General features: G+C 46.1%; 1 protein-coding gene across 1 annotated transcript in view; it reads right to left on the bottom strand.

The window, feature by feature from the left end:
* The window catches only part of CC2D2A (coiled-coil and C2 domain containing 2A), an 82947-nt gene that overhangs the window by 44015 nt on the left and 30165 nt on the right, over positions 1–8767 (bottom strand). Inside the window, exons 11-14 of the mRNA XM_012812874.2 lie at positions 7416–7556; positions 5077–5233; positions 4051–4289; positions 929–1106 (exon numbers count right to left, since the gene is read on the bottom strand). Of these exons, the coding sequence (XP_012668328.1) occupies positions 929–1106; positions 4051–4289; positions 5077–5233; positions 7416–7556 (715 nt within the window). The remainder of the gene's footprint in view (positions 1–928; positions 1107–4050; positions 4290–5076; positions 5234–7415; positions 7557–8767) is intronic.

Here is an 8767-nt window from a genome sequence, read left to right as displayed (position 1 = left end):
TCTGTTAGCATCTTATGTGAGGATTCATGAGAAGAACAAACGAGCCTTAAGACACTGTAGCGGGTTGAATAGCATCCTCCAGAAATTGCTATCCATCCAGAACCCCAGAATGTGTTCGATTTGGAACTGTGGGCATTGCAGATGTAATGAGTTAGGATCAGCATGAGATCACACGGGATTAAGGTGGGGTGAATCTAATGAGAGTGTCCTTTTAAAAGACAAAAAAGATACAGGGAGACACAGTGGAGGCCATGTGAGGACGAAGGCACAGATTGGAGGGGGATGCTGCCACAAACCAAGGAACTCCAAGAGCCAGGAGAAGCTGCAGGAGGCAAAGAAGGAGTCCTCTCTACAGCTTTTAGAGGAAGCGTGGGTCGCCAGAGACCTTGATTTCAGACCTCAGGCCTCCAGAGCCGTGAAGGAATACATTTCTGTTCTTTTTACATCACCAAGTTTATATCTTACTAATAGTGGGGTTTAGGCTAGTGATGAGATTGATTAATTTGGGGGCATCCCAGTGCTTGTAGCTCTCTGCTCACACCTGTTCCCCCGTCATAACCACCTGTGACTGTGGCAGAATTGATTCCTTTGTTGTACTATGCTGAGGTACTGGTAGAGGGTGATATTGAAGCATTTCTTAAATGAATGAGCTGGAGATCCCTCATCCTCCACCCGCACACAGCCCCCACCCCGTCTCAAGACATGCACCGGAGGGCAGACTTATTCTGCAAGCTTTTTCAGGAGGTGAGCAGGGTAGCAGATATCTTTCTGCCAAAACTTTAGGAACAGATGTGCAAGGAAGAGGCTGACCTGTTCCCCTTGAGAATCTATCAGGACACCTGCATAGCCCATGGATGGCTTAAAACCAACGCAACATCTCGTAAGAAACAAAAAACTCTTGGGACAGTGACTGTCAATGAATGTGTACCTGAAGTGTTAAACTCTCCGGCCAGTTGAATATTTGCAAGTTGAAGATCTGACCAAAGTGAACGCGGAAGTCCGGCCCAAGTTGCCGACTGACCGTCCTGGACACCTCCTTGTTGTTGAAGAGCACCTTCAAGTACACCGAGCGCCTCTTGACATCGTCCCTCCGCCAGATCTCTGCCCTGTCAAAGGAAACCATTTGCAGGTGGGTGAGCATGACCGCGCTAAGGATCGCTGGAATATTTTATAAATGAACACTGAATAGAACAAGGTATGATTGAGGGAGCTCTGACAGCCCCCATTTAACCAGAATAGCACAGGTGTTTCAGAGCTTCCTGTAATAAAATGTTACGACATGAAACTTAGGGAGAGAAGCCATTCAGAGGTGCTGGGATTTAAGAAACAAAGAGTCCACCATTGTTATATTACAGTATCCTCAATTTTTTCAAATACAACTTAGATTGGCATCCCAAAGCTCTAAGTAAAGATATTCCTTGTTAAGTGAAGCAAATTCAAATCATAAGGGATCGTAACAATTTATATTTGGATAAAAAGTTTTAATCTTAAAAATGTGGCAGCATATTGTAGCAGCTAGATCAAGTCTGTTTCTCCAAAACCCAGACGTTTTCTCAACATTTTCAGACAGCAAGTGCCTACACATGAGATGCGGGCAGGATATGAAAAATGTTCCCTATTGTTAAAAATAATCTGAATCACAATAAAGGTCTCCTGACACCTTGAAAAAGGTGAAGCATATCATTGGGATAGCCGGAAAGTTAAAAGTAAATCAGAACTTTCAAGAGCAGTCTTTAATTTTATTGTATCCTTTGCAGAGATGTCCACCCCCAAATGTCTAAGATTGGTTAAGTCAACAGCAATTCAGGCTTGTGGAGGAAAGGAAGAGATGAGGACATCAAAATCTAAAACAAGCTCAGGTTTTTGTTTGGGGAGTAGTTTATTTAAATTTATTTTTATTGTAGTGGTAAAATACATATGACGTTTATCATTTTTAATTATTTTTAAGTTTGTATTTCTGCGGGATGCAGTACATTCCCACTGCAACCACCACCATGATCCATCCCAGACCTTTTCATCATCCCGCCCATAACTGGGCAGTAGTTTTAACTTTTTATATCTCTGTAATTTAGACTTATCCCAGACATGAACTTGGTCAAATCACTTCAGCATTTCTTTTTCTATAAAGGACATTTAACCCTAAATTGCAAGAATTGTCTAAGACACCCACACTCTCGGACGCCACTCAATAAAGATCGCCAAATCGAAACCAGATTTGCCTTTTAAGAAATGTGCTCTGTTATCACATATTTTGGATGTTTCTGACAAAATAACGTGGCATGTTACTTGTGGCCTGAAAATAGCTAATTTAGCGCTAGAGAACAGCTTCTGTGTAGCATCTAAATATGTGAAGCTGAGAACGCATCCAAATGCACAAGAAGCTGCGATTTTAAAATGAATCATCCCAGCACTCTGGGAGACAGAGACAGGAAGATCCCTTTAGCTCAGGAGTTCCACACCAGCCTGAGCAAGAGCAAGACCATGTCTCTACTAAAAATAGAAAAACTAGCCAAGCATTGTGGCAGGTGCCTGTATTTCCAGCTATTTGGGAGGCTGAGGCAAGAGGATGGCTTGAGCCCAAGAGTGTAAAGTTACTGTGAACTAGACCGAGGGCATGACGCTCTAGCCTGGGTGACCGAGTGAGACTCTGGCTTAAAGGAAGAAATAAATAAATCATGACTACGTCAACAGAAGTTTGGAACCTAAAAGGTTGTAGTCAGTCTTACAGTGACATTGTATTAACCCCTGAATCCTGATGAACAAGCAGGCTGATTGACTAGATTTGAATTTCCATGTTTTATGTGTGGGATAGTGGAGGTTCCAGGCTACGCTACAGCGTGGGATCTGTCGGTATTGATGATTTCAATAGATTCCCTTTAGTTGATAATGATACCCTATAACACGCATCAGAATCTCCTGGAGACCTTGTGAAAACACAGTTTTCTGGCCTCTGCCCTCTCCAGAGTTTCCGACCGAGTTAGTCTCAGATAGAACCTGGGAGTTTGCATCTCTAATAACTGAGGATGGTGTCACTGCTATAGGGCTGGCCTTGGAGAACCATGGCTGGGAGGTGTAGGAAATAAATAGAAAACTTAAAACATATTTTTATTATATTTTTACTTTTCTTTTTTGAGACAAGAGTCTCACTTTGTCACCCTGGGTAGAGTGCCGTGGCGTCACAGCTCACAGCAACCTCAAACTCTTGGGCTTAAGCCATTCTCTTGCCTCAGCCTCCCAAGTAGCTGGGACTACAGGTGCCTGCCACAATGCCCAGCTATTTTTTGGTTGTAGTTGTTGTTGTTGGGCAAGTCTCGGCTGGGTTCAAACCTGCCAGCTCTGGTGTATGTGGCTGGTGCCCTAACCACTTAGCTACAGGTGCTGAGCCTTTATTATAATTTTTAAACTAGGATGAACACATAACCGTAAGTTTATAAATTTATTGTATGGATAGAATTATGGAATCAAAGTGATGCTTCTCTTAGGCGTCAAGTGCAAGTGTCCATAAATACATTTTTATCAAATCTGAGGGTATGCTTCAGGTGGCCTGACTTGGACACAAGCCTCGGGGCCTCACCCACAGGCCCCTTTGGGAGATTCCATGAGGCCTTAAAGAGAGCAGCTGAAGTCAGGAGCGAGAAGAGGCATCTGTGCCCACGCCAGGGAGGCGGGGCACTATGTCACTAATAGAGAGGAAAGGCACTTTGAGGTCACAGATAAGGAACCCAAACCAAAGGCCACACGGATGGCCACTGTGAAGAGCAGGCACTAATTTGTGGCGGGGACACTTTTCTGCAGGCAGTTTTGCAGAGCGCGTTCCTGAGCAGGCTGTGGGCTGCAGTGGGTGAGTGAGCCACCTGAAGTCACCCACAGTGGGCAGCGACAGCCACTTCGTGAGCTGCCACCTAACAGGTACTCACAGAGAGTTCTGATTCTTCTGATCGCTCTGCCGGGAGTCAGGAGACGCACACGCCACGCGCATGCACACACGGGCGTGCAGGTGTCTGCGCCGGTCGTGCGTCAGCCTCACTTGCGGTTAAAGCGTCCACTCACCTGGGGCACTGGTCGCCGGGCGTCACGCTCCCCGCCAGGCTCAGCTCTGGGACCAGCGTGGGCTCCCCGGGCCGCCTCCTGCTCTGGGCCGCTCTCTCCCTCACCTGCTGCTCCACGGCTGCGCGGTCGGGGGGCTCCGGCGGGGTGGGCTTCCCGGGGGCCTCCCCGGGATGCGGTTCCTCGGTCTCCTCCTCCGGGTGCTCTTCATCCGCTTGCCTCTTTTTCTTCTTCTTGGTCTTCTGTTGGGTAAGAGGCAACATGTGTCAAAGGGGACTGTGGGCTCTTCATTTAGGGGCAGCGTCTTCAGAGCCAGACGGACCTGCGCTGAGCTCCAGCCCCGCCTGGCCAGCCGTGCACGCCCGGCAGGTGACCAAGCCTCTTTACGGCCCTGTGCCTCAGTGTTCTCATCCACAAAATGGGAACAAGCACAAGAAACTCCTTCCAGGGCTGTGCAAATGAGGTAATGTCTACAAAGCGCTTACCTCAGTGCCTGGTCCCTGGAAAGAGCTTAAAACATGAAAGCTAATTCATGTGATCATTAACCGGTTCTCAAGGCCAAGGACATACCTTGAAATTAAAATAAGGCTTGTGAACACAAGGAGCATCACAAAGCCACCTGGCCTGTCATTTGTTTCCTTTGTGTGCTATTTTGCTGTGTCATGGGCACAAAGTTAGATAATTCGCAGAGGGAAAGTCAGAAGCGTCCATGCCCTATGTTCTGCGGGCTGGTGTGTAAAATACTCAGCACGGGCTGGACACGCACGCTGACAGGTACTATGCTGTTCCCTTGGTTTTTCACTCACATGGTCACAGAGTGTTTAGCAGAACTATCCAGGCACAGTGCTGGCTCTGGTGTTAGCCCGCTGGGTGGCCTTTTACACAAACGTGTTAATCAATCACTGTACTCATTCTTCTGTCCCAAGCCAAGGGGGAGGGAGAGAGACCAGTGGAGCCACAGGAGACCCCAGTCTGCCTGTCTGACCCACCTGGTCATCACTGTTCTCGGCCCAGCCTGCGTGTACAAACCTGGGCTTTCTTCCACGCCTTCCACTGCTGGTACGACGTCCTGTACGCCTCCATCCTCTGTTCATACGCCTCCCCCTGCTCCTCCCACAGTTCTCTTATTTCAGCTTCAATTTCTGCTTCATATGCTTCCTCATCTGCTTTCTGGTCGACTTTTTCCCTTTAAAATAATTTACGGTGCCTTGGTTAGTTCTTGAAATTGAGAGAGCAAGAACAACAGTGAATATTTGTACTGGGCTCACCCTGTGCCAGGTCCTCTTCTGAGCAGTGTGCCCGTGTTAACGCAACCTCGCGAGGCAGATGCTGTTACTACCTGCATTTTCTATGTGAGAGGCTGCAGCACAGGGAAGTTAAGTGATTTTCCTGAGAGTGCACAGCTGGTGAGTCAGGGGGCAGGGTGGCTGGCACATGAGCACACCAGCACCAAACGCCACTCTGAGCAAGCGACCCAGAGTGTGTGCTGGTGTCTGTGAGTCCTCAGCCCATGGTGGTGGCGTTTCATTACTTATTTCATTAATTCCTCAAGTCTCTGAGGGACAACCTCATGACACCCTCACCCCCCTTGTTGGCCTTTGGAGTGAGAATTTGGGATTTTCCCTGAGGATTTTGCCGGCACTCCAACAGGAGCCCAAAGCACTGCCTTCCACGGGGTGCTCTGCAGAGCTCTCGTCTGTGGATGTCCCGCCAGAACCAGGTGCTGTGGCCAGGGCGACTCTAGGTTTAACAAACATGCATGTTTCCTTGCTGGTCATCTGTTCTGAGCCTTGGTCTGTTTTTTTGTTTTTTTTTTTTGAGACAGAGCCTCAAGCTGTCCCCCTGGGTAGAGTGCTGTGGCATCACAGCTCACAGCAACCTCCAACTCCTGGGCTCAAGGGAGTCTCCTGCCTCCACCTCCCAAGTAGCTGGGACCACAGGCACCCACCACAACGCTTGGCTATATTTTTTTGGTTGCAGCCATCATTGTTGTTTGGCAGGGCTGGGTTGGATTCAAACCCGCTACCTTAGGTATATGTGGCTGGTTCCTTAGCTACTTGAGCCACAGGCGCCACTGAGCTGGGAAGGGCATCTTAAACAACATACAAAAAACACCATTCATAAAGGAAAAGACTAATATGGCTTTTTTGGGTTTTTTTGCAGTTTTTGGCTGGGGCTGGGTTTGAACCTGCCACCTCCAGCATATGGGGTCAGCGTTCTACTCCTTTGAGCCATAGGTGCCGCCCTGAGACTAATATGTCTTTTAAAAAAAATTTCTATTCATCAAAAAACAGCAGAAAGAGACAGAGTAAAAAGACAACCATGAGTGTGATAAGGGACACCACTAACAAGATCTTATGTTCAGGGAAAATGCAGACTCCTGCAAATTACCACGAAGGGATCAAAGGGCAAACAGTCCAGCTTGAAAACTGACAATTGAACAGAAACCTCAGAAAACAGGAAGCCCAAATAATCCTGTATGAAAAGGACTCCTCCACATGAGTAGTCAGAGAAGTATAAGTTAACACATCAAGTGCCATGTGAGTTGTGTGAGTTGTATTTAACTCATACTAGTTTTGAGCCTGGGGCCTCATGAAATATATATAATTCACACATCTCTTGACTTGTCTGGACCTATTGCAACACTGTAGCCCCAAGGGCAATTTTTCTTTTTTTTCTAGTGTGGGAGTCAGCGTGTTAAAACATGGCAGCTGGTTAGCAGAATGTTAACGTCTGACCCGACCAGGTGATCTGCACCGTATGGAGCTATGGGAACCCTGGAGAAAGTATCCAGCAGCATGGCCACTCTGGAAAATGTTTGCAATCAGCGTGTAAAGTGGGAGAGATACAGCCCCTGGGACTCAACAGTGCCACTTCCATATACGTTTCTGGAAAACTTGGACAGAAATGTCTATTGGAAGTGGTATTTATGAAAGTCAAAACCTGTCATCCACTCATAGGCCCACCAACAGTAAAATGGACAAATTTGGCTACATTCACGGAGAGAAGTGTAAAGCAAAGGAAACCAGTGTGCTGTCTAGTAGCGAAATCTCATAAGCAAGTATTGGAGAAACAAGTGTGTGTTCATAACAAATGCACACACCACACTTACGTAAAAGTCACATCTACGCAAAATTAAACTCTACATTCTTAGGGCAAAACCAGAAAAACAAGCAGTGACCACAGAAGCCCAGTTAGTAGCTATTTCTGGGGTGCTGGGGATGTCAAGTACAACAGTGCTCTATTTCCTAAACTGGGGAGTGGTTACGTGGTTATTCACCTGTTATTTTTTAAACTATATCCATGTATTAGACATTTTTCTCGACATATGATGTAGCCCAATAAAACAATTTTTGAAAAAGGCCTACTTTCTCAAAACCAGTTTCAGGGGCGTATTCGTGCACCTCTGGAACTCCCGGAGAGATTTCATCTCCTTCCAGACTTTAATGATGGTCTTGAGCAATGTTCTATCTCTTTCTTGCTCAGCGTCCCGCAGTTTTCTTGTTTGTCTACAAGATATAATAATATTCAAGTATACATTAAAAAGTTATTTGGGTATATTTGCAAATACAGAAATTAGTGATACTATAAGAATTGAATATTCAATTTGATAGCTAACATTATTTCTAAACAAATACTAGAAATCCAAGTGCCAGTACATTTATTGTAAACAAAACAAAGCTAACCATCTTAGCAACAAATATGTCAAAAGCTTTCTGTGTTCATACAAGTCACAAGTTCCATACTGAGGAGATGACATATTGTTATTGCTTGTCTTGCAGAGTTTTCAGTGCAAACTACTTTATGAATAATTTTGGCTTGATCTTAAGAGATATCATTTGGAAATGCATTCATCTTTTCTTGTTGTTTAAAATGCTTGGAAATTATTTAATGCCTTCATTTAAGCCCCCTTTATGAATGACAGCCAAATCCAGACCTTGAATTCATTTGCATTATTAATTAGTTCATTAATGAAAAGACAATTTAATTTTTGAACAAGCACTGTGTATCATTCTAGGGGTTTTGGAAGTGTCTGGAGAAGGAGGTGTCTCTGTCCTTAGGGAGTTCATCCTTTGGTTTCAAGGACAGGTATGTATATAAATGACACAGGGTGAGATTTGTCTATGAGAGCATCATGAGAAACAAGGGGGCAGCATTTCACAAATCAGTCCCTTCAGAAAGAAGGGCTGAGTCTGCAGGTTACGCTCCTAATGACTTAGTCTGTACAGTTATAGAAAGAAGTGTCCAGAGCTCAGGCTCACAGGGTCCATCCCACTCAGCTGGGTGGAGGCTCCAGGGGTCGGGGTGAGATCCGCTTCAGAGGAAAGGGGCACAGACATGAGGTGGGGTGGGTTGGAGACAGAGGGAGTGGAGGCAGTTTGAATAGAAAGATTCCCAGAGGTTTGGTTGTGAGGGGAAATGGGTATAAAGTGATAGCTGGATGGGCATCTGGGGTCACAGAATTTTTATTTGCTCAAGATTGAACATTTATGAGGGTGAAGACCCCAAGAGAGGGTTAAAGTGTTTCCCTAAATTTTGCATGAACATCATGTTTCTGTCCTTATAGGTCCCGATTCCAGGTCAGAGGACAAACACTGTGGCCAGGGTGCCGGGATGGGAAATAAAGTGGGATGTGCGGAGCGGTGCTGGCCCAGGCTAAGGGAGCAGGGGGGCCTCAGCAGGTGCCGGGATGGGAAATAAAGTGGGATGTGCGGAGTGG

This window comes from Otolemur garnettii, unplaced genomic scaffold (genome assembly GCF_000181295.1).
Source record: "Otolemur garnettii isolate 467f Iridium unplaced genomic scaffold, OtoGar3 scaffold00228, whole genome shotgun sequence".
NCBI classification, from domain to species: Eukaryota; Metazoa; Chordata; class Mammalia; order Primates; family Galagidae; genus Otolemur; species Otolemur garnettii.
Note: the sequence above shows the minus strand (reverse complement) of the source record. Positions and strands in the feature narration are given on the sequence as shown.